Here is a 27030-nt window from a genome sequence, read left to right as displayed (position 1 = left end):
GAACACCTCAACGCGTTTCGCCATAAAGGCTCATCAGGAGGCCCAGATATGCAGATGCTGCATGGAATCAAACCCAAACCGTTTATATACATGTGTAAATTATAGTATAATTAGGGGCGGGCTAATGTGGTCAGGCACTAGAGCTGAATTCATAGGCCACCATGTTAGTGAAGCTATACCAGCCCCATCAATGATGTTCCAGATACTATGGGCCTCCACTGATTATGGTAATAACACTACATAATTGAGGACACACTTACTGTTTCTGTGTGCTGTGGGACATGACCGATATAGGGAGCGACCGCTCCTCATCAGCTCCCTCGCGTCACTGAATAATCCATAGTGCCGGCGTGCGTGTCAGCCGGACCGCATGTAACTGCGCATGTCCGGAAGCTCAGTCCCTTGTACTGCAGTTCACTCACCGATAGACATGAATTTCGGAACTGCGCATGTCAACACCGAAGCACAGTGGCTGGCATGTAAATATAAACCGGAATGCCTGTGTCTGCGCAAGACCGGATGTCCAGGCATTCCTACATTGGACCGATACTCGGTCTATGTGTGCTATACAACAGCGCATGTCACAGATCTCCTGTGCAGTAAAGCCCAATAGCTGGAGGCCACGATGCCGCAGCCAATACTGCCCAAAGTATCCACATTGCGCACCAAGACTACCGCATCACGGACTCGGTACCATGGAGCATCTAGTATCATGGTGCGGATAGATGGATAAATGTTAAATTATATTGTATCAGAGCAGGATGCATCTACCTGCCTGATCAACGCATACCGCAGTGACAACAACCATTTAAACCCATTCGTAATTACTATGGAAAGCTGCTGTTTGTCCAGTATTAAATAAATAAAGATACACGCACATACATAGTAAGCACACAGAAGAAGATAAATAGCTGAATTGTCTATCAGAATGAAATATTTGTGTGTACTGATGTGTAGTCATAATGCCCATATAGCCCCCTTGTGGACAATGGTACTGGTGTGTTATAAAGCCACATGTATATACAAATGGTGTACATTACAACCAAAAAAGATAAGTAATATACCCTGATAGCTCATATACTCGCAGAGAATTACTGCATAATTTCCAACCGCAGGAAATTTAATGGTGCCATGGCTAGCAACAAATCTCCAATGTCGGTACCCAACAGATTAATTATAGAAAAGGACACCCTCAGGGGAAAAGATCTGGTCAATTACAGAAAGCATGCATATGAGACATATTCATTTAAACCCCTTGGGGCTACACAATCAATACGGTAAGTCCAAGCACATTCCTTCTGCAGGAGGAGTCTATCAAAATCCCCACCTCTCAGATTCGGTGTATATGCCTCAATGATACTAAAGGAGATTTCTTTTGTATTACCACGGTGAACCTCATTCATATGTCTAGCTATTGGTGTATCACGCTTATGCTTGATGTCCCCGATGTGTTCTCCTACACGCCTCCTAAATTCCCTCTTTGTTTTCCCAATATAGTCTTTCGGACACCCGCATGTAGCCATATAGACTACACCACTAGTTTTACAGTTTGTGAAATCCCGAATATAGTATTTTACACCTGTGGAGGAGCTAATGACAAATTTCCCTGGCTTCATGTACTTGCAGTTTACACAGTCGCCGCACCTGAAAAAGCCGCATGTCCTCCGATCAAGCCAAGTGCCTCCAGCCACTGATCTCTTAAAATGGCTGTGCACCAGATTGTCTCTCAGAGATCTCCCCTTTCTATAGGTGATCAGGGGTCTAGGGCCTATACAATTTGCCAGGTCGGGATCCGAGGTTAAAATATCCCAATATTTGGACAGTACCTTTCTCACTCTCTCATTTTGACTGTCAAAGGTGCCAATCACTCTAGTCAAGTCGGAATTATTAGTGGGCAGTCTCAATCGTGGTTGTAACAGAGTACTTCTATCCTGTGAGAAAGCATGCTTGAATGATGCCTCAATCACACCTCTAGGGTACCCCTTCTCCAAAAATCTCTTCTTCATATCAACTGACTGCTCAATAAATGTGGCCACATCGGAGCAGTTCCTTCTCAGCCTCATGAATTGACCCTTGGGTATGCCACGCTTTAATGCTCGTGGGTGGTGGCTGTCCCACCTGAGTAAACTGTTAGTACTGGTTGGTTTGCGGTAAATCTGTGTCTTTAAGCTCCCATCGTCATTTTTCTGAATGAGCAAGTCCAAGAATGGTAATATCTTTTCATTAATTTCAAAGGTGAACTTCATGCCTATATCATTTATATTTAGTTCCTGAACGAAATTACTGAATTCTTGTTTGGTACCCTGCCAGATGACAAAGACATCGTCTATAAATCTGTGCCAAACTAGCACCAGACGATGCCACCATCTGTAAGCATCGGTGAAGACTATGGTTTCCTCCCACCAGCCCAGGAACAAGTTGGCATACGATGGGGCGCAGGGACTCCCCATCGCTGTGCCCCTGAGCTGGTGGAAGTACTTCCTGTCAAAAATAAAAAATTTTTTGGTAAGTGTAAATTTCAACAAGTCCAGGACAAAACAATTGTGGGCCGCATGATGAACTGCTCTAGATTTCAGGAAGCTACCAACCGCCTCAAGACCCAGATGGTGTGGGATGTTACTATACAGGGCCTCAACGTCAATTGAGGCCAAGAAGGAACTGCTACCGAGCTGGATGCCCTCCAATTTCAACAGTAAATCAGATGTGTCTCTGATATAAGACGGAAGAGTAAGTACAAAGGGATGAAGTATCTCATCAATGTATACACCACAGTTTTGAGTTAGTGAGTCTGATCCAGATACTATTGGGCGGCCTTTTAGTGGATCCAGCCCCTTATGTACCTTGGGTAAGGTGTAAAAGGTTGCAGTCAGGGGATGAGTGGGCAGCAAAAAATCATGTTCACCTTTTGAGATCAGTTTATTTGTAAAGGCTGCTCCCAGTAGACCAACCAATTCGGACTTATATTGGGTTGTGGGGTCAGATTTGAGAATCTCATATGTCAAGGAGTCTCTCAAAATAGTATGACACATGTTCAAATACTTGGTCTCCGTCATAATGACTAAGTTCCCCCCCTTATCGGAGGGTTTGATTATTAAGTCATTATTTTTAGCCAATTCCATTAGGGCCTCATGTTCACCTTCCGTAAGGTTAGATTCACTAGATCTTGAGGGAATTTTCCTCAGATCTCGTTCCACCATCGTAAGGAAAAAATCAATACTCGAAAGTTCTCCCTGTGGTGGCATCTTCTTACTCTTATTTTTTAAAAGTGTAAACGGGCCCTCACCCACATTGTGAGTATTTTCATCTAATAGACCAACCAATGCTGTATAAGCTTCCATGTCATCTTTATTTAAACCCTGCTGCTCTAAGGTCACTTTATCATTATGTGAAAAAAACTTCTTCCACCTTAGCTTTCTACAGAACAAATTTACATCCTTAATCCAGCCAAAACTATCAAATTTATTCACTGGGACAAAATTAAGACCCTTTCTCAAAAGATTATAATCATCGCCGGACAGGACATATTCTGTTAAATTAATAATTTGTCCTTGGTTTAGACCACCTTGGGTCTGAGGTGATACCCTGTGGATGCTCCCCTCTCTAAAAAAGAGGAAGAGGAGGAGGAAGAGGAAGCAGGAAACAACGCTGAAGAAGATTGGCCACTTGCATTGTAGGGCCCTCTGTTGGTATTTGGTGGTTGTCCATGGTGGAAACCCCTGTTGTAATTTTTTCCCCTTCCTCTCCATCTCTGTCTATGATGTCTATTGCCCCTAAAGGGAGCTGTTTGCACACGTTCAGTGTCTGAATTATCTATATCAGAAGAGGAAATATCTGACACACTGTTATGATTGAAGCTGTAGGCTTGGTTCTCATTAAAAGCCCTCAGATCCCTTTGGAATTGCGACTGTTTCCTCTCTTTTATAAAGGAATGATATTTCTCCACTGACGTCTGTAGTAGACCTTCACGTCTATTAAACTCTGAGTCAGCCTTCAATTTTAAGATGTTATCAATTGATTTATTCAGTTGCTTAATAGACAAATCAAAAAGTTTTCTTTCCTCCTCCAAGAGCAACTGCATGAACCTAATAGATGAGTCTATCGATTCTTTGACCCACTTATTTAATAAGTCAGGAGAGGCAGTTCTGGGAGATGGATTTAGATTGATTCTTAGACCACTGGGTACCACCCTGTTCTTAATGTAATTCTCTAAGGCCTTGATTTCCCACCATGATTTAATGTGTTCTTTATAGTCACCATATAAGTCACCAAACTGGGATTTTAACGACTGATTGGTCAAAGCTAGACCAGGCTGGGTGCAGAAGGCCTGATTGGCGTCCTCAAGCCAAGCATCTGTATTAAGTGGGCCCGATAAGAAGCTAGCCATGCCACTAAATATAAATAACTGAAGAAAACAAATGCTGATACACCAGCTAAGGTTAATAATCAACTCTATATTAAAGCAAATAACCTATACCCTTAATTAATAATATGGATAAAACATGTACCTTTATTGAATAAGTTTAAAAACCATGAGACAACTACCACAGATATACACATAAAACACACAACCGTGCTCTCTACCAAAGCCCTAGATGGGGCACTGTGTAATCACTGCCTGACAGTGGAGGTTGGCACCTTACACACACAAATACGAGACTGGCGCCCCCACTCCTCGACGGCTGACCCTGTTACTCCTAACATGCGCCCTAGAATAATGTGCCAAACATACTGTCATAGGTACTTGACAGGAAATATTTTTGGATAGCATAAATAGATGGCAGATGTAAATGTGTATATATATAAATAATGTAGAATTGTTCTACCCTTAGCAGGGCTGCATGTGGCAGGGTGAGAGACACGGACTAAAAACACAGGTGCAAAAAACAAAAATGTGCTCGTGCATAAAACAACTACTATAACCTCTGTGCCCTGTCTGGGAATGTCCTGCCTGGCTGTGGAGGTTGGCACCCTACTGTGCAGCGGATATGGCGCCCCCACTCCGCGATGGCTGACCCTGAACTGACCCTATAGATATCCTAATACACCATGCAACATGGGAAGACACAGCATGGAGTATACCTAGGATGTAAATAACTCCTTAAACAGGGTGAGACAGGGTAGAACAGGGTAAAACAGGCAGGAACATATTACCACAAATCAAAAAGCAGGGCATGAAGATACAACTGATAAATATACATCATATCTCATAGCAGAGGATAAGAGATGATACTTATCACATTGATGAGCTGAACACCTCAACGCGTTTCGCCATAAAGGCTCATCAGGAGGCCCAGATATGCAGATGCTGCATGGAATCAAACCCAAACCGTTTATATACATGTGTAAATTATAGTATAATCAGGGGCGGGCTAATGTGGTCAGGCACTAGAGCTGAATTCATAGGCCACCATGTTAGTGAAGCTATACCAGCCCCATCAATGATGTTCCAGATACTATGGGCCTCCACTGATTATGGTAATAACACTACATAATTGAGGACACACTTACTGTTTCTGTGTGCTGTGGGACATGACCGATATAGGGAGCGACCGCTCCTCATCAGCTCCCTCGCGTCACTGAATAATCCATAGTTGTTTTATGCACGAGCACATTTTTGTTTTTTGCACCTGTGTTTTTAGTCCGTGTCTCTCACCCTGCCACATGCAGCCCTGCTAAGGGTAGAACAATTCTACATTATTTATATATATACACATTTACATCTGCCATCTATTTATGCTATCCAAAAATATTTCCTGTCAAGTACCTATGACAGTATGTTTGGCACATTATTCTAGGGCGCATGTTAGGAGTAACAGGGTCAGCCGTCGAGGAGTGGGGGCGCCAGTCTCGTATTTGTGTGTGTAAGGTGCCAACCTCCACTGTCAGGCAGTGATTACACAGTGCCCCATCTAGGGCTTTGGTAGAGAGCACGGTTGTGTGTTTTATGTGTATATCTGTGGTAGTTGTCTCATGGTTTTTAAACTTATTCAATAAAGGTACATGTTTTATCCATATTATTAATTAAGGGTATAGGTTATTTGCTTTAATAAATAATTCTCGTGACCTCCAGCCTTCTGGCCTTGAACTCCAGCTAACATTTTATCTATCTCAGATGTAATCCCCAACTCTCATCTGTCTCACTAAAAACCAGGAAGTAATTCCTTTATTAACTGAATAATTGTCCCTGCCCCCTCCCATGCTGGGGCTGAAGTCAACCATTTAACTGTGTCCATTCCTAACCAGTGCAATTCACTTCCTATATCTAGTATACTCACAACTGAATCTTTCCCTTTTCAAAATTAATTCCAATGTCCTATGCTATACCTATGTCTTATACTTAACCCTGAACTTTCCCTATATACAAGACATAAGTTACATTATATGTAAATCACAATACGCTACATTAATCGCATCACTTAGTGCCTATAGAACTCTATGAAGATTCACATATCACATTACTCATACAATACAATAAAATCATGTCATAATCATAATACATATTCAAATACGTTGTCTCTAGGGTGAGAGGCGTATGGCAGTCCCTGTCACACCCTTACACCCTGACCTTGTTGCCGGTCCTCTAGCTATCCTTCTTTCTGCCAGGTTTGGTAGGTCCAAACCTCTGCATGCCAGGAACACAACAGAAGACCAGATTTATTGGAGATGTCTGACCCAGTCGTCTAGTCATCACACTTTGACCCTTGTCAAAGTGGCTCAGATAGATCTTTACTCTTCCCCAGGTACCCATATTAGCCTTAATGCCCTTGCAAATGAATGATTCATAGGCTCTCATGACCCTGTTGCCAGTCATCTTGCTATGCTTCCCTGGACTAGGTTACCCTTCCTCAGGTACACATATTAGCCTTCATGGCAGTGCAAATGAATTATTCATAGGCTTTCATAACCCTGTTGCCGGTCATCTTGCTACCATTCTTTGGACCAGATTTGGTAGGTCTTAACTTCTGCATGCCAGGGACACAACAGAAGACCAGGTTACTTGGAGATGCTCTTACCCAGTCACCTAGCCATCACACTTTAACCCTTGTCAAAGCGGCCCAGATCCTTACTCTTCCTCAGGTACACATATTAGCCTTCATGCCGGTGCACATTAATGATTCATAGTCTCTCATGACCCTGTTGCTGGTCATCTTGCTATCCTTCCTTGGACCAGATTACTCTTCCTCAGGTACACATATTAGCCTTCAGTCCCATGCACATTAATGATTCATAGGCTCTCATGACCTTGTTGTCGGACCTCTAGCTATACTTCCTTGGACCAGGTTTGGTAGGTCATAACCTCTGAATGCCAAGAACACAACAGAAGACCAGGCTCCTTGCAGACGCTCTGACCCAGTCACCTAGCCATCACACCTTGACCCTTGTCAAAGCAGCTCAGATCCTTACTCTTCCTCAGGTACACATATTAGCCTTCATGCCCATGCACAATATTGATTCATAGCTTATCATGACCCTGATGCTGGTCCTCTAGCTATCCTTCCTTGGACCAGGTTTGGTAGGTCATAACCTCTGTATGCCAGGAGCACAACAGAAGACCAGGCTCCATCCAGATGCTCTGACCCAGTCGTCTAGCCATCAAACTTTGACCCTTGTCAAAGCGGCTCAGATTCTTACTCTTCCTCAGGTACACACATTAGCCTTCATGCCTGTGCACTTTAACGATTCATGGGTTCCCCTGACCCTGATGCAGGTCCTGTAGCTATCCTTCCTTGGACAAGGTTTCGTAGGTCCTAACTTCTGCATGCCAAGAACACAACACAAGACTGGACTTATCGGAGATGCTCTAACTCGGTCTTCTAGCCATCAAACTTTGACCCTTCGTCAAATCCTTACTCTTGCCCATTTTTCCTGCTCCCAACACATAAGTTATAATAACTGACTGTTCACTTGCTGCCTAATTTATCAAAACCCATTGACAGGTGCCATCATCATCATCAGATAATCAATTTTATTCACTTTATCTATCAGGGGTTTTAATGTTGATTCATGTGCATAAATTATTATCGACCCTTCGTTCATCCAAGATTTAGTAAATGTTACAAGCTAAGAAGGGAGGTAGTACAGATCCCTAGGATGGGTGATTGCTATTCAGTGTCAGAGGTTAAGCCTGATCCAGTGCGATACCATTGACTAATACATAGCCCATATGTCCTATAGGAAAAGCCCCCTGTCCCATATGCCGGAGGTCCGCACACGTTTCCTTCTCATTAGATTTTTAAAGCTTTAATCTCATCTAAGATCGCAGTCAGCCCAATAGTCAAGATTTACTTCTCGCTGATCCATATGGCTTCCGGAGGATAATTACATTGTACTGGAATTTTATTCTTTAAACTCCTGGTAACACCAGTGTAGCCCGTTCTCTGCTTGTGCTAAGCTGCCTGTTCTCCCGTGGAGAAAGCCGAAGAACAACTTCAGCTAAATAATGAGCATTGCAATATTTCTTACCATATTGGTTAGTGAAGGAAAGAATATTCTTAAAGGAGTTTTCCACTACTATGATACTGGGGTTCAGATGAATGGGAACTAACCTGCAGTACCCAGAAGCGGCCACTACGCAGTGCTACTCTGCTCCGTACACTAATTAGATCCGGAGCTGGTAGGTACTGATCGTTAATGGTGCTAGGTGTCAGACCCCTACCAATGTGATATTGATGGGTATTCCACAGTCTGACTACTGTAACTGTAAAAAACCCTTTCCTGTTTAAATGCCTGAACTGCCTTTCTTCCTCAGGATAGGTCAATTGTGGAAAATCCCTTTAAAATTTAAAATTTATAACATAATATATAATATCTAGGAATATAAAAAATAATTGGGCCTATGGATATCATGAAGGAGGTACCATTCCCCTAGTATGAGCTACTGCCTACAAACAGTACCTCTAGACCGTCCGAGAAACTTAAACTGTCCACGGATTGTGCTTGAAAGAATAAAACAGTGTTATACTACACTTTCCCATTAGTGTTTCTGCCATTACTACCTCTTGTGATGGGCTATTCCACAGTCTGATTGCTGTAACTGTAAAGAACCCTTTCCTAATTAAATGCCTGAACCGCCTTTCCTCCTCAGGATAGGTCATCAATATCATAGTAGTGGAAAACCTTTGTAATACGTGGTATTATTTATAACTGAGGGCCTATGGACATCATGGAGGGGGTATCATTGTTCATGACCACCCCCACTATAAACACAACAGAGAGCTGCCTACAAACAGTACCTCGTAAAGGTCTAAAAAAAAAATGAAACCATCCATGGATTGTGCTTGAAAAATCAAGTGTAATGCTACACTTCCCTTCTGTTGTATCTACCATTACTACCTCTTGTGATTCCACAGTCTGACTGCTCTAACTGTAAAGAACCCTTTCCTAATTAAATGCTGGAAACACGTTTCTTCTCCATGTGATGACTGTCTCCAGATCCTTTAATAAGGTCCTTGCAAGGAATAAATCACCTACCAGACGTTTGCGTTGACCACATGTATTTATACATATAAATGAGATTGCCTATACAGTATGCTTTCGGTTTTCCAAGCTAAACAAGCCCAACTTTTCTAACCTCTCATTATAGGAGAGGCTTTCCATCCCATGTAATAGTCTAGCTGCTGCCTTTGAAATATAAATATAATTGCTATTCAAATTGCAACCACTAGATGGAGACATGTAGAGTCGTATAGCATAAACATCTCCCCGCAGAGTATACCAATATCTTGTTATTTCTTTCTCAGTTTGCCATCTCTCACCATTCATCTTGGGATATACTGATCCAAAAGAAAAAGTAAGAAAGGACGCATCACTATATACTTAGACATAAAGACTTAGCCGGAGGGGCGCTGTGCTTATCTGCCATTTTGTTGTCTAGTGAGTTGGTGTCAGAGTCACTGATTTCAGGGATTGTGATGAGAGCGTGCTCCGTCCCCCGACTCCTGGCCACAGGTAAAAATTCCCTCTCTCATTTTACATCTCTTGTTCATACCTATGTCTTCTTGTTTTCTGATATGGCCCATTCTTAGAGTCACTCCTTTGGCAACTACCTTAAAGGGGTTGTCCACGTTTACCTTTTTAAAAAATTTACACTGCTTGATTCTATAGACTCTGTGTTGCATTGTACATTGCTGGCTGCAGAACGAGTTCACCGAGACTCCATCAGTGAGCTCGTTCTGATGGTCTAATGTAGCTCTTATCTGTCTTTTTTTGAGCTCCTCTTACGTGATTTATGACAGCAGTTCAAGCAAAGATGACTGTGCAGGAAAACAAAGAGCCTGTAGAAATCAAATGGAGCAAAATATTTAATCAGACCCAATCGTACAAATGATTTTTAACTCCAAATACATGCATTTAAGTGAAAACAAAAAACCTCTTTAAATAGGGGGATTATGGAGTAACTCCTTTTATTCCCAGCGTTCTCGGTCCTGGTGATCTTTGCCCAACCTTCATCCTTGATAGTAAGATTACAGTAGCAGTCAGTGAAGAGTTAAGGGTGGTTACATTGCAATGGAGGAGGTCTGTGCCCTACCCCCATCCATCAAAAAAATCTATTGTACACTTGGTTTTTATTTGGTTTATGGAGTCATATTTCTACATGGGGTTACCAATTGGGTTCTAGAGGTGTGACTCAGTAGTTAAAGAAGCTGTCTGGTCTAAATTGATAAGTCTGCAGTCACTCTGAGTGACTGCAGACTTATGAATCGCCCCAGTGTACGCACTGTGCGCTGAAAGGATTCTCCAGTTTCTGAGCTGGGACCGGCGGGTATGTGTGCGGTATATGTGGCAGATCCCATCTAGTGTATGGAGCGAGGCAGCACCGTTTAGTGACGCAGCCATCCAGTGGGTGTAGCCTCACAAAATACAGGTATATGGAGCGAGGCCATGCCCACCAGAGGGCTCTGGCTACGAATGTGTACAACACATACATACCCGCCCATTGAAGTCAATGTGAACTGAGCTGCAGTACCGAGAACTGCCACTATGCAGTGTATGGAGCTGTGGTGTTCTGGCTCCATATATTGTGTACTTCCAGCGGCCATGTGACCTCCTTACTGAACACTGGGAATGTCAGATGTCAGCCCCCCATCAAAGTAGTGGACAACCCCTTTAAATCATAAAGTTATAGCAGTAATGGTTTATAATGATGGCAACAACAGGAAATTATTGTTAAAAACAAGTCGCGTAGGAGCATTTAATTCCTTAAAGTTCCGCCATATGTGAGAACAATTAGGAGCTAAGAAAAGACAAATTACACTCCGTTAATTGCTGTCACCGCCGGATTCTTGTTGGCATCATCATCTTCAAGGGGAGAGATGACTTAAAAGATTTATGAATAGAGCATAGCCACGTCTTTGCTCATAAGGTCGCACTGATTTAATGAGGTCGTGTGCTGATTGATACTCTCTGAATGCAAAATCATTTATCGATCATTATATACTCGCGGCTCAAAATACTATGCGTTCATTAACTTCTTAACATAACTATGAAAACTTTTTTAAATTTGTCGTTTGGTCAAAGTTGAATTCGTGTTTTGTAAAGTAATGGAATATTGTTACAACCTGTGGGAACCGAACCGAGCTCCGGAGGACCCAACGTGTTACACACTAAAGGGAAATCCTATTGAGAATTCTGCAATATTTCATTCTGCCTGTGGAGGTGCTGCAGGGGAATTTAACACTTGCTGAAGGTTTTCCTGGTTGCATTTAGCAAATGACCAAATATCCCCTCACCTTTAGTAAGGCAGGTCTTGCAGAGGTTCTTTTTCCTCTATCTCAGGATAGGAGACCCTGGATTTGTCAATATGTAATTTTTATGCATACTTTTCTATAAATTCATTTAGTATTTACATGTTAAAATATGCTTTATTGCGGCCAGGATTTAAAAATAAACTCTGAGAGTCATGTTCGCTCCACCTCCATAGAAAAAGCTTGTGAGTCCTGCTGACTCCACCCACATACAGAACGCCTGTGAGTCCTGCTGACTCCACCCACATAGAGAAAACCTGTGAGTCCTGCTGACTCCACCCACATAGAGAAAACCTGAGTCCTGCTGACTTCACCCACATAGAGAAAGCCTGTGAGTCCCTCTGACTCCACCCACATAGAGAAAGCCTGTGAGTCCTGTTGACTCCACCTACATAGAAAAAGTCTGCTAGTTGTCAATCAGCATTTGTTGGCAGGAAAGTCAGTCTCAGACTTCATCTATATGAGTTAAGGAAGCAGAATTCACAGGCTTTCTTTAAGTGAGTGAAGATAGCAGGACTTGTAGTCTTTCTTAAAGTGAGTGGAAATAAGGAGAATTCACAGACTTTATGTTTGCAAGGGAAGCAAGACTCACAGGCTGTCCTTAGGTGGACAAGGGAAGCAAGACTCACAGGCTTTCCTTACGTGGAGGAAGGAAGCATGACTCACATGCTTCCTGTGTGGTTGGGAGAAACAGGACTCACTGGTTTCATATGCGGGTGGAAGAACCAGGGTGCACATGGAGCGCCCTCGCGGGCAGTGGGGTACTTGGTACCGGGTCCTTCGGTTCTCAGGGGGGATGTCACGGTGGCTGACCCGGTCCGTGGCCCTGGGACGTCCATGTAAAAGGGAAAGGTCTTTAAAGGGATATGTTCATGACGCCACCTGTGGTATTTGGTCAGGATGCCCGACGCTGCTTTAAGGGGTCCGCTGGGGTGATGTTATGGCAGCTAGGTGGTGTACCTTCCCACAGGTGAAGTATATCCCCAGGGCTTCCCAGTGTGTGGATGGTGTGAGGCGCCGTGAAGAACGAGGACACAAGGTTGCAGTCTCTTTACCTTTTACTGAAGGCTTCAGCATCCACAGGCAGAGTCCGGCCGGTTTGGAGGCAAGTCCAGAGTCCCCTTATCCAGGTAGAAGTCAGTAGCCTTCCTCTAGCGCCGTGTGTTGTAGTACCTTATTGCTGAGCCTCTCATAAGGTCCTCACAACTGTTGAAGATGTTACAGATGTTATGTCTCTCTCTCTGTCCCCCAGATGGATAGGACAAACCCATATGACTGGTGGCTTGAGGTGTTTTACAGGGACTCTACCAAGCCCCAGCCTCTAAGCGGTGCCACCTTGCCTCCTGGGTATAGGGCGGATCAGTAACGTGAAATTAGCTGTCCTGCCAGTCTCTGGAGCAAGGCATAAAGGACTGTTGCTCCCTCGGTGTTCCGGCTACAGGGATTTTGCGCCTCAGGAGGCAGCCTGTGTAGGGCAGAACTCCTCTGATATCCACTCCTTTGCTATGACTTCTTCACCCTCTCTGCAATACAGTTCTCTTTCCGTGTCTCTTTCTGGAAGCAGGACTCACAGGCTTTCTCTATTTAGGAGGGGGAAGCAGGTTTCACAACTTTTCTCTATTTAGGTGGGGGAAGCAGGACTCATAGGCTTTCTCTATGTAGGTGGGGGAAGCAGAACTCAGCTTTTCTCTATGTAGGAGGGGGAAGCAGGATTCACAGGCTTTCTCTATGTAGGTGGGGAAGCAGGACTCACAGCTTTTCTCTATGTAGGTGGGGGAAGCAGGACTCACAGGCTTTCTCTATGTAGGTGGGGAAGCCGGACTCACAGGCTTTCTCTAAGTAGGTGGGAGAAGCAGGACTCACAAGCTTTCTCTAAGTAGGTGGGAGAAGCAGGACTCACAGCTTTTCTCTATGTAGGAGGGAGAAGCAGGACTCTCAGGCTTTCTCTATGTAGGTGGGGAAGCAGGAAGCACAGCTCTCTAAATTAGTGAATGGAGCTGGACTCACAGGCTTTCTCTTTGTAGATTGAGTAAGATTACTCTATGAGCCCTCCAATATTTACACTGTTGTATACATGAAGATACAAAATCAAATTACAGAAACCGTAAATCACTGAGTTCAGTATCTTAAACCTTACATGCCATGCAGGAGTAGACATATCATTGCTGGGGCCCGAGAGGTAAGGGGGCCACTGCCAGCTGTAAAGCAGATGGAATTGTGCAGTATTCTGAGCTATTGGACTACAGCGGACTGTTGTGAACTCTGTTTTTGGGCTCCCTCTTGTGGTCACAAGTGGTACTGTGTGAGTGTTGTCTTTGGGCTCCCTCTGGTGGCTCTTTGTGTCATTCTGCAGGTCTGAGGTTGGATCAGCTGTCTCGTTATCTGTTAGCTGGTTCCTATTTAGTTCAGCTGGACTCTCAGTGGTTGCCTGCTGTCGTTGTATTCAGTGCTATTCTGATTGCTCCTGTCTACATCCGTTATCAGTCTCTCCAAGAGAAGCTAAGTTTTGTTTGCTTATTTTTGCTCATCTGTGTTCAAGATGTGTCCTAGTATATTATGTGTTTTGGTCCAGCTTGCTAATATGTGATTTCCCTGCTTGCTGGTGCTCTGGGGTGCTGAGTTGCTCCCCCCACATCGTTAGTTGGTGTGGGGGTTCTCGCATTCTCTGCGTGGATATTTTTGCATAGGGTTTTTTACTGACTGCACAGATCCCTTGCTATTTTCTGCTATCTAGCGTTAGCGGGCCTCATTTGCTTAACCTGTTTCATCTCTGCGTTTGTCTTTTCCTCTTAACTCACCGTTATTATTTGTGGGGGGCTTCTATATCTTTGGGGTATTTCTCTGAGGCAAGTGAGGTCTTACTTTCTCTTTAGGGGTAGTCAGTTTCTCAGGCCGTGAAGAGACGTCTAGGATTTCAGGAAACGTTCCACGGCTACCTTTAGTGTGTTTGGTTAGAATCAGGTTTGTGGTCAGTCCAGTTACCACATCCCCAGAGCTTGTCCTATTATCTCTGACTTAGCTGGTTAGATTTGTGATCCTAAGCCACTGGGATCATAACAGCGGACCCATATATTGTCCTTGCACAGGGTCCTCTTCTGTCTGTGTCCGCCAGTGATACCATCCTGCCCTAAGATAAGAGACATGAACAATCCACTTTATATATGTAAATATGCTCTAAACGAGCATGCTGGTCAAGTCTTCTTGACTAGAGTAGGACGCTCGGAGGCTGACGTAGCTTCCTGATCGATAACTTTCTGTTGGATAACATCCAAACATTGGCCTCATTTCTCCAGATGTGACATCTAAGCATCAAAGAAACTTTTCAATAACGGTTTAGGAATCGTACAATGTGTTACCTTCACTGTTAGACCGTATGACGGCAGCAGATGGAGAGTAAATAACGTTCTTCACATGCCGCCGAGCTGAAATGATCGTTTATCATGGGCCTGTGCTGTTTGTGCACTTTGATAGCACTTCAAATCGGAAATGGCATGACGAATGGGGCCAAATAACAAACTTAGCTCTTCTACTGCTATGCAGATGCATTTGTTTACCCCGTACCTGAATTCTCTTGGCAGTCTTATCGCCCCAACCCTCGTTAATTCCACTAGCGCCTCTCCATTTCCAGGTCTTACCGAGAACGTATAAGGTCTCTTATCTCATTAGCGCCAGAGCTTCGTACAAATACGATGTTTATCTCCACATTTAAAAAAAAAAAAAAATTCATTTAGGGTTTGGTCCCTCGGTGGCAACTTCTTCATCCTGTGAAAAATCCTGATGAAAATGATTGTTTGTTTTTTTAGTTAGCAACATTTGCCGATAACATATGGTCTGGGAACGCTCGGCAAATATGAGGCCTTTACAAGCGAACAGGAGTGATGGTGGAAAAGCAGATGCTGTCACGCAGAGCGTAGAGCATTTTCCTTCACTCTCTGCAAAAAGAATCTATCACTTTCCTGACATTTTTTATGTCTCAGAGAAGGAGAGGTGATATTAATTAGCGCTGAGGAAACAATGCAACATTTAATTTACTCTTCTCTTTTACATGTTTGCTGCTGTAACTTTGCTCCCATTTGTTTGTTATCAGTATCCGCAGCAAGAAACCGGTAGTGATGATATTGGCAAATATACTTTAAATATTGGGATTATGGAGTCAGTCCTATCATTCACAGCATTCTTGGTCCTGGTGACATTATCCCATTCTTCATTCTTGATAGGAAGATTACAGCGGCAATCAGTGAAGAGTTAAGGGTGGGTTAATGGAGAAGGATTCCAACCGACCCCATGCAATAAAAAAATCTTTTGTTTGCTTGTTTTTTTTTTATTGGGTCATATTTGTACATGGGGTTACTAAGTGAGGTGGTATTAAGAATTTAGGGATTCTGCTCAGGTCATTCATTTTACAACAGAGGAAACAATGCAAGAAACTGGTAGTGCTGATACCTTTCCTCATAGCTCAACATATCCTGAGATGGAAAAATATGATTTTATAACACTCTGCCGGGAGGTGTTTATGCTATATGTGTCTCTATGTGGCCATCTTGTGGTTGTGATGTGAATTGCAGCCTGAAAAAGGTTTTGCTAACTTGTTGCAATTAGGTAATGTAATTTTATTCTGCAATGTCACATAAGCAAAGGCAACAGATGGAGGGTGTCTTTCTCCGGACTAGTCCTGCCTCGGATGTTCTAATCATGCCTTCCTGGGCAATATTGTCAGCCTGCAAACAAACGGTTTATGGTAGCACCATTACGCAGGCTGTCAAAAAAGGTGTAAGGTAGAACTAGTCTTGGTGGAAAAAGTTCCCCGCCAGGCTAGTCCTAATTTATTTGGATCTCCAACAAGGCAGAATATAACTAAATCCTCTTCAAAGGCTGTCGCGCTAATCAGTTACATCAACTGTATTATTAGAAAACTGATATCTCAAAGAATGTGCCAGGAACAAAGAAAGTAAAAATACTAAAAACATAGATTTTTATTAGATAGATTAAAAAAACAAGTATATATCCAAAATTACAGACACAGAGATAAATGGTGGGCGAGCCACAAAGGAAAAGCCTCACACCTGCGAAATGTGGTGCTGGAGAAGGAGGTTATCAATACCACGGATGGCAAGAAGAACAAACAAATCAATTTTGGAACATATCTAGCCAGACATGTCACTGGAAGCAAGGATCACCGAGATACGACTTGTCTACTTTGGACACATCGTAGGAAGAGGTCAGTCACTGGAGAAGGACATCATGGTCGGAAGAATAGAAGGCGAAGAGGAAGACCAGAAGCCCGATGGCTTGATACGATCAAGATAATGGCGGGGAAGACCCCGGTGGACATATCTAAGCTTGTACAAGATCGAACTTCCAACAGAGTGTTCATCCATCAGGTCGCCATGGCTCGAGATCCAGAAGAAGAGCCACATGAGAAACAACCAAAATAAGGAGGTAATAATCAATGTCCAATCACTGCAAAAAAGCAGTATATGCAAAACGTTTATATAAATATGTATATCATACAAATAGTAGGAAAGGTTAATTGAAGCATAAAAGTGATGTCATGATACTGATTAGACTGGCAGCAAACATGATTCCTTGTAGGATAAGTCACATAAAGTGCAGATAATGAATACAGAAGTGTAGAGATAATGAGGCCGACCACTCACCCACCAAACACCCGATGAGCGTTTCACCAATGCTTCATCAGGGGTGGTCAGTTATACTCTATGTCCAACCATATCATTAGAATGAAGACATTTGCACCCATACTGCTTTATTAGGGCTTGGGAACAGTCATGGGATTGACAGGGTTCCCTTTATGTAAACCTAAAACTTCCAATTGATGGCTCTGGTAAAGGTACCAAACTTTGATTAAAAGCTAATAAGTTTCATTATATATAATATGTCTGTTTTTTTTCTGACTCCGGGTATGAAATCAATTATGCAAATTTAGTGTTAAACTAAATGGAAGCTGTATACATTTTTTATAATGAGCTCCCCATAATAGCGGCATCTTCAGAAACCTGTGCTCAATTCATTGTGGGCCCAATATTAGTTACGTTACCAGCTTTTATAACAGGTACGTGATTAAAATCAAGGGACGCTGTATAAATCTAAATGCAGAGAGCCCCCCCTAGTGGCAGCTGTGTGTCATTGCCAGCATACTCCATATCGGTCGCATTCCTTATGGTATCTACTGCACTATAAATATTAATGTGTAGCTGCAATGGAGCAGTTACTCCCACAATATTCTCTAGAGTAATATAGCAGCTGGAAATATCTTTAAAGCAATGTAAAAAAGGAGGTAATACAGGTCCTTCTCAAAAAATTAGCATATAGTGTTAAATTTCATTATTTACCATAATGTAATGATTACAATTAAACTTTCATATATTATAGATTCATTATCCACCAACTGAAATTTGTCAGGTCTTTTATTGTTTTAATACTGATGATTTTGGCCTACAACTCCTGATAACCCAAAAAACCTGTCTCAATAAATTAGCATATCAAGAAAAGGTTCTCTGAACGACCTATTCCCCTAATCTTCTGAATCAACTAATTAACTCTAAACACATGCAAAAGATACCTGAGGCTTTTAAAAACTCCCTGCCTGGTTCATTACTCAAAACCCCCATCATGGGTAAGACTAGCGACCTGACAGATGTCAAGAAGGCCATCATTGACACCCTCAAGCAAGAGGGTAAGACCCAGAAAGAAATTTCTCAACAAATAGGCTGTTCCCAGAGTGCTGTATCAAGGCACCTCAATGGTAAGTCTGTTGGAAGGAAACAATGTGGCAGAAAACGCTGTACAACGAGAAGAGGTGACCGGACCCTGAGGAAGATTGTGGAGAAGGACCGATTCCAGACCTTGGGGAACCTGAGGAAGCAGTGGACTGAGTCTGGTGTGGAAACATCCAGAGTCACCGTGCACAGGCGTGTGCAGGAAATGGGCTACAGGTGCCGCATTCCCCAGGTAAAGCCACTTTTGAACCCTAAACAGCGGCAGAAGCGCCTGACCTGGGCTACAGAGAAGCAGCACTGGACTGTTGCTAAGTGGTCCCAAGTACTTTTTTCTGATGAAAGCAAATTTTGCATGTCATTCGGAAATCAAGGTGCCAGAGTCTGGAGGAAGACTGGGGAGAAGGAAATGCCAAAATGCCTGAAGTCCAGTGTCAAGTACCCACAGTCAGTGATGGTGTGGGGTGCCATGTCAGCTGCTGGTGTTGGTCCACTGTGTTTCATCAAGGGCAGGGTCAATGCAGCTAGCTATCAGGAGATTTTGGAGCACTTCATGCTTCCATCGGCTGAAATGCTTTATGGAGATGAAGATTTCATTTTTCAGCACGACCTGGCACCTGCTCACAGTGCCAAAACCACTGGTAAATGGTTTACTGACCATGGTATTACTGTGCTCAATTGGCCTGCCAACTCTCCTGACCTGAACCCCATAGAGAATCTGTGGGATATTGTGAAGAGAAAGTTGAGAGATGCAAGACCCAACACTCTGGATGAGCTTAAGGCCGCTATTGAAGCATCCTGGGCCTCCATAACATCTCAGCAGTGTCACAGGCTGATTGCCTCCATGCCACGCCGCATTGAAGCAGTCATTTCTGCCAAAGGATTCCCGACCAAGTATTGAGTGCATAACTGAACATTATTATTTGATGGTTTTTTTGTTTGTTATTAAAAACACTTTTATTTGATTGGCCGGGTGAAATATGCTAATTTATTGAGACAGGTTTTTTGGGTTATCAGGAGTTGTATGCCAAAATCATCAGTATTAAAACAATAAAAGACCTGACAAATTTCAGTTGGTGGATAATGAATCTATAATATATGAAAGTTTAATTGTAATCATTACATTATGGTAAATAATGAAATTTAACACTATATGCTAATTTTTTGAGAAGGACCTGTATATATATAGAATACCATCTAACGGTCTACTTAGCAGGCAGATATTGGCAGCTGGCATCGTCTAGACAAGTGGTCCCCAAGCTATTGCCCTCCAGCTGTTGTGAAACTACATCTCCTACATTGTGCTGACAGACGCTTATTGGATGGAAAGGCAGAGATGAAGACCAACGCACGCAGTGCTGTAAGAAACAAGGAGCAGAATTGATATGTCATCACTTTAAAAGAGCAAAAAACAGTTTAAAAGGATTATTTCTTTCTTCATATTTGTATATTGTTGGATAATGCTGGTAAATGCTATCAATTTTGCAATTAACTGCTTATTAAAATTTTCAACAGTTCTTGAGATACAGCTCGTTGCCTAGGAGACCGACCACTGCTGCTAGACAACAGAATTTGCACAGTGCTCGTAAGCTCTTTACTACTGTGCTTGTAAGCACTGCTTTGAAGCTGGCCAGGCTTGCTGGCTATTAATCTTGGCCAGAAAAATGCTTATAAGCTAGCCAAAATGCTGTAAGCAAAAAAGTATTAAGGGGTTTTCCTATATTTTAGAGTGATGATATATCTTTAGGATCTTGAGAATAAAGGGGTCATTGTGTCATAGTGCTGCTTCCCCTTTACTTCTTTCCTTGGGACTCTAAGTTGTTGTCCGTTACCAAAAATGATTCTACACAAACAACATTTCTCGGCCATTTTGAGTCATTGCCTTTAGTCTAAATAGTTCAATAATGTCCCCTAAAGTGTTTTTCCATTTTTATTTTTCATGTTTGTTGTCTTACTTTTCTCCCCCTTGTCAATACTGCAGCTCTTTTGCTTACATATAGCTTCCAACCAGTCAGAAGATGTCATTTCTCATGCCGCGCCATGTATAGTACTGCACTCAGTCTGTAAGTGATTGAGCCAAAGCTCGGCCTGGTAGCCTTAACCTGTCATTTTTTGTGATGACCCTATCAAGAATGGAAGAAGAGGATGTGCTCTGTCTACAGGGTGTCAACCAATGGAAGTTGACTTATCAAAGTGTGGAACGGTGATAAAATGTACCCTTTACTTTCGGACTTCTTAATTTCATTTGATAGATAATATAATAAATGGATATTATTTATGAAATATCTTGTCTTGCTCCTGAAAAATTACTCCAAATTACAAACCAGGAGGTTGTCAGGAAGTGACGTTGAGTCAATGTCTCTCTACAGAAAGTGAGGTTGAGCCATTGTCTCTTTACAGGAAGTGAGGTTGAGTCATTGTCTTTCTACAGAAAGTGGGGTAGAGTCGTTGTCTCTTTATAGCAAGTGACGTTGAGTCATTGTCTCTTTACAGGAAGTAAGGTTGAGTCAATATCTCTACAGGAAGTGACGTTGAGTCATTGTCTCTCTACAGGAAGTGAGGTTGAGTCAATGTCTCTCTACAGGAAGTGAGGTTGAGTCATTGTCTCTTTACAGGAAGTGAGGTTGAGCCAGTGTCTTTCTACAAGAAGTGAGTTTGAGTCAGTGTCTTTCTACAGGAAGTAAGGTTGAGTCAATGTCTCTCTACAGAAAGTGTGATTGAGTCACTGTTTCTCCACAGGAAGCGAGGTTGAGACAGTGTCTTTCTACAGGTTGTGAGGTTGAGTCAATGCCTTTCTACAGGAAGTGAGGTTGAGTCAATGTCACTCTTCTGAAAGTGTGTTTGAGTCATTGTCTCTCTACAGGAAGTGAGGTTGATTTATTGGCTCTCTTCAGAAAGTGAGGATGAGTCATAGTTTCTCTATAGGAAGTGTTGTTGAGCCAGTCTTTCTACAGGAAGTAAGGTTGAGTTAATGTCTTTCAACAGGAAGTGAGGTTGAGTCAATGTCTTTTTACGGGAAGTAAGGTTGAGCTAATGTCTCTCTTCAGAAAGTTTGAGTCATTGTTTCTCTACAGGAAGTGAGATTGTATCATTTTCACTCTACAAGACAATTATTAGTAAGTCTGAGCCTTTCTCTCTCTACAGGAAGTGAGGTTGGGCATTTGTCTCTACAGGAAGTGGGTGGGTCTTTATCTCTCTGCAACAAATGTGGACAGTTCTTTGTAGCTCTACAGGAAGTTTCTGGTCTTTATCTCTCTACAGGAAGTGAGAGTGGGTCTTTGCCTCTTTACTCCTGCTCTCCTGCTAGTCAAATTATATACAGGGATAACAAACATTTTGTCTTTCTAGTTCAAGGCATGCAAGCAACTCAACCGCCCACTGAAAAAGTCTGGCAATTTACCTAGTGAGAGAAACGTGATAGCTCCTCTACATAAAAAACTGGCATATTAATTTTTTATATGTGAGGAATGACAATGCCAAGACCATGCTTTGTTAAAGGTGGTGTGCGAAACGACAGGAACACTACATTTTTAGCCAGGTTACATAGCTCCATGGTAAAAAGACTAAAGTTGTACCTAGACATTTCTACCCAAGAAGCCAAAAAGGCTCTATAAGAAGGCAGCAGTATTATAAAGCATACTTGGTGTATGGGAGACCCTGGTGGAGCTTGGCATCGGTGTCTGGTAGCTCTGAGTTCCCTTCTGATTATATCATCATTGTTACATCAGCAAAGCTGTGATCACTAAATAGGTCCATAGCCCTTATTATTTATGGACCGAGCTAACCTGCATGCTTCAAGCATCTTCTTTTCTTGCAAGGTTCACAGCTGTCGTGCTGGGCAAACTACAACTGCCTGCGTTCATCTACTAGTGATGAAATGCATTTGTTGGCAGGCACCACATGTTGAACTCCATCCAGCAAATAGGCTTTGTGTCTTTACAGAAGAATACAGTGTATCATTAAGTACAAGCCCCATGTTCTTCATTTTCATGCTTGGTTACATAGATTTGGGTGCAAAAATGCTAGTTTCTGGGTAGATTAATGGCTGAAAGGAGAAAAGATGGCTGTTTCTTAGGCAATCCACATGTGTTGTGGCTGACCAACAGCCGCGAGACATGCAGCCACTGGGACTCAAACATAGTATTTGAGCACGCTGAAGTCACTCTGTTAACACCTGAGCATGCTCAGATTACACTTTGTCCGAGCACTTTGCTCAACACTAACAGCACGTGACCGCATGATCATAACATATGGTTTGACCATAGCCTGTCCTCGTGGTCTGCATTGGAGCGGTATGTGGAATATTTGCAAAGTTGCTGCTTCATGAATTTTTCATTATAGTTGGAAAAACATCATGGCACCCTACATGTCATGAAACACAGGTTGCCCAACTTTTGGAGATTTTTTTGTTGTTGTTTTTACCTAAATGCATGCATTTGGGGCTGAAAATTACTCGTATAATTGGGTTTCATTACAAATTTTGCCTCGTTTGCTCTCTTTTGCTTCTTGTGCTGGCTGCAGAATGAATGAGGGAGCTCATTCAGGTTGAATGATGGAAGACTTTGTAAGTCTTTTATCTGTCCTTTTTTTCAGCTTCTCTCTGCTGATTTATGACCACAGGGGAACAAAAAAACTATAAAAGCCAAAGGGTGCAAAATTTGTTTGATACCTAAATGCAAAAAATGATTTGTAGCCCCAAATACGTGAATTTAAGTAAAAAAATAATAATAATTGTCACCATATGTAGAGAACCCCTTGAAGTGTGTTAGATATTTTTTCTGCTTAGAACAAAAAAGTGTAACTTAAATTTGACACCATCCACCAAAACTGCTCCGAAAAATTAGCGTAAATTATTGACGCAAAGTAAAGCCAAACCATTTGGTGGTTTTGCTTTTCCCTACTCTTCCTCAAAAAGCCATAACTTTTTTACATTTTTCTATTTACGTAGAGCCATAAGAGGGCTTGTGTTCTGTAGGACGAGTCATAGTTTTTAATGATTCCATTCATTTTTACCATAGAACACACTAAAAAAAAAGAGAAAAAATATTCCATGTAGTATGAAAGTAAAAGTTACCAGATATCAATCTCCTTCAGGACAGTCAGATTATTTTTATATCAAACTTGCGTAGTTATTTTTATGATGGTTTTGTGTAGAGCTGTCATTTTTGTTGAAACCATTTTGGGGTACATACGAGGTTTTGATTGTTTTGTATTGTATTTTTGAAGGGAGGTGGGTTGGTAGAAGAACAATAATTCCAGTAATAAGTAATAATTATAGGAGCAATAATTCTTGCACAACTGATTAATTTATTTTTTTCATAGATCACACTTAACATGGCTATACAGAACATGTTTATTTTTTATTTTCTTATTGGAAAAAAATGGGTAATTCAAATTTTTAATATAAATATATACAAGCGCAATAAATTAATTTATTACAGTTCTTCAATACAAAAAGTGAAATTATTATTTAGAGTCATTACAAACAGGGTGATCTATTTCAAGTGTTTATTTCTGTTAATGTTGATGTTTATGGCTCACAGCCAATGAAAACCCAAAAGTCATTATCTCAGTAAATTAGAGTAATTATTACAAAAAACACCTGCAAAGGCTTCCTTATATATACATAGTTTTACTTTTCACTAATTTTCTTTAGGGGATTTGAACTTTCAGTAATTTGCAAGCCTGTACTATATAATCACCTCAGTGTGTAGTAAAGATCACGATCTTCTATGAAGCCCAGCCACAGGCTGGGCTTCATAGGATTACAGAGACAGTGGCAACAGTAGGTACCTTTTATCAATTTTGCACCAGAGTACTATTTTGTAAAGAAAAATGATAAAAAATCATATTTGTGGCTTCAAGTCTGACCCAAGCAGAGCTAACAATGCAAAACACCTCCTAAAACTAAAAGTTCTAGATGCGCACAGTTGCTATATGCAACTATCTTTGTCTAGATGATCATATCTTCCCAAAAATAATCAAAACTTAAGAAATTAAAGCCTCTGGTATCCAGATATCCATAATCTGATTGGAAAGGGGTTAATCGGATGTGGAACTGCTCAGAAAAAAGGTTGATTTCACACGACTAACATTTATAGTCCAAGTATGGGACGCCCAGTGGTTTCTTGACCAAAACTCAACACCATCACAGGCATATAGGAGGTTGTTGATTTTGGGTCTGGAGTCTCACAGTCCATTCAAATTTGGTCAGTGATCAGACCATGAATGTTGGATTTGTGAAACCGGCCATAATCTTAAAAAGCAATCACCACAGTTGTCTGCTGATGGTTCACCTCTTGGGACTCGAGATGATCATCTGTTACGAAAGGGTTTAGCTTCTTCCAACATTACATTATTGCTAGTGACAGAATAAACTATTGCATGCCAGTCAGTCAGATGGATTTTTGACCATGTAATATAATACATAGACGGGCCAGGTCAACCAGAGCGGGAGCTGCTCTCAAACTGGCTCAAAGAGGTGGCTTCCAAGCTGGACTCTCCATCTATGAAGTCTACTTGACCTATCCACATGGGGAGGTGATGTCCTGATGACACAAAGCCATACAGTAAATATCACTGGACAGGAATCACACATGCTGTCTTGATGAGTTTTTTGGTGCAGTGATTTAAGCATGGCCAGGAAAGGGAAACACAAGGGAAAACCATTTTCTCCTTGATGGATCCAATACTGCTTATTATCTTTCAAAAACTTAGCAGATCATCCATCCTTGGCAGAGTCTTCAGGACTAACCTAGTTTGGAAGGCAATGTCTTCAGGTACTGCTTATCTACTATAAGTGTGTAGCCATCGCAGCTCAGCGTCCAAACTAGAAAACGGTTCTTCTGCCTCAGATCTTTCTCTGGGACATGAGGAGCATTTTTAATAACTAAGCACCTTTGTAAGAGATGGGTTAAATTGTATTACTGCTGATCTGCAACATCTTGCACCTACGAGATCTTAGCACTGAGCCACCAAAGCAGACATCTGTCTCACGTTAACTAGAGAGACAATTAACACATTTCTTGTCACAGGGTTGTAGCACATTTTTGTGCTACATTGTCATTTTCGATTTAACCCATTTCTCTTTCTCCGTATCATACAATTACATTGTGACTGATGATCGTTTTTGTTTTTTGACTTCCAGTTGGGGAACACAAGGGGATTTCAGTACCACACATGCCCTGCCTGCCGTCAAGGTCAAGCTCTTCACCGAAAGCACTGGGGTTCTCGCGCTGGAAGATAAAGAACTTGGACGGGTGAGACCTTTGGCTGGACGACACCTGTTGGTACCGATGCCAAAATTCTTGCCATCTAAGGATAATCATTATGCATGACTAGTACATAGAAACCAATACATAGGCTAGTGATGGCAGAAGACCTCAAGGTCTACATAGTCCACTCTTTTTTCTCTATATTGTTTTAAAAAAAACATCTTTTTAGAAAACTCACACCTGTTCTGTTCTGCTTCTGTAGTCTGCAGTTGATAAAGTCTTTCCATGTGCCTTACTGAATAGGAGAAAATTTGCACACCCTTTTCCCAGGGAGCATAGTGTTGGCATATTAGTCGCCCTATGTGGTCTCCACAAGGAGAAACGATACCTCATAGAGTTCTGTCAAAAGTTTTTCACCCAGCCAACCCAACTGGTACACTACCCTACATTGGCAAGGATCAAAATCCCAGGAATAGGTGTCTGGAGAAGAACATTTTGGTTTGGATAAAGTGGCAAGACTTGATATAAGTTGGAATTGACTTCTAGAGTAGCTACTTCCAATAGGTAGCGCTAGAAAGACAGTTTTCTTGGATAAGAGCTGATTTTCATACTTTTATCCTAGCCTTTAAAAGGATGCTATTACTGAACTATTTTTAAATCATACCTAAAATACAAATTGAGTAATCATGCAATTTTCACACTGGCCACTGTAGCTTTTTTAGATGAATACTTCCTGTCCTTTTAGGAAGAGTTTTCAGCAGGCTCCTTATCGTCAGAGGCAGGATTACAGTGACAGGTAAACATCTCTATACACAGCTGATAACACAGTATCCACCAATCACAGTACACAATGTCACAGATGACCCTGCTCCTCATTCCTTTCAAAATGACCTTTGCACATGCTCATTAAATGCATCAACACCAAAGATAAGGTCGGAATCTGTACATTGCCAATAATGTACACGTGGATTTCCTGAAACAATAAGTTAAAGTCTAAAAAAGCCTCAGTGGCGGGTGTGAAAATTGCAAGATCTTTTTTATTTTTAAAATAGATTGTGATATGGGGGGAAAAACACTGTAAAATTAACACAAAAATCTGATTTAAAAAATAAGTCTTTTTTTGATGATTGCTGATGATAAGTCCCCAATCCTCTCTGCATAACACAAAAAATACCTTTTATTATCCCCCTATACTGTGTGGTCCGCTTTGATGGGCATCTCTGGTTTTGATCCTGCGCCTCCTCTCTTGGCACATTTGTCCTCCTTCCGCTTACTTCATGCGGATAAGTCATCCACACAGTGTCCCCCATCGCACTCCTGCGCAGGCGCACTTCTCTG

General features: G+C 41.9%; 1 protein-coding gene across 20 annotated transcripts in view; it reads left to right on the top strand.

Moving 5' to 3' along the window:
• The window catches only part of CADPS (calcium dependent secretion activator), a 434847-nt gene that overhangs the window by 192734 nt on the left and 215083 nt on the right, over positions 1–27030 (top strand). For all 20 annotated transcript variants that reach the window (XM_077275863.1, XM_077275861.1, XM_077275860.1 and 17 more), the window contains exon 7: positions 25626–25737. In XM_077275863.1, the coding sequence (XP_077131978.1) occupies positions 25626–25737 (112 nt within the window). The remainder of the gene's footprint in view (positions 1–25625; positions 25738–27030) is intronic.

Source organism: Ranitomeya variabilis, chromosome 8 (genome assembly GCF_051348905.1).
Source record: "Ranitomeya variabilis isolate aRanVar5 chromosome 8, aRanVar5.hap1, whole genome shotgun sequence".
In the NCBI taxonomy this organism is placed as follows: Eukaryota; Metazoa; Chordata; class Amphibia; order Anura; family Dendrobatidae; genus Ranitomeya; species Ranitomeya variabilis.
This window is presented reverse-complemented; position numbering and strand designations above follow the sequence as displayed.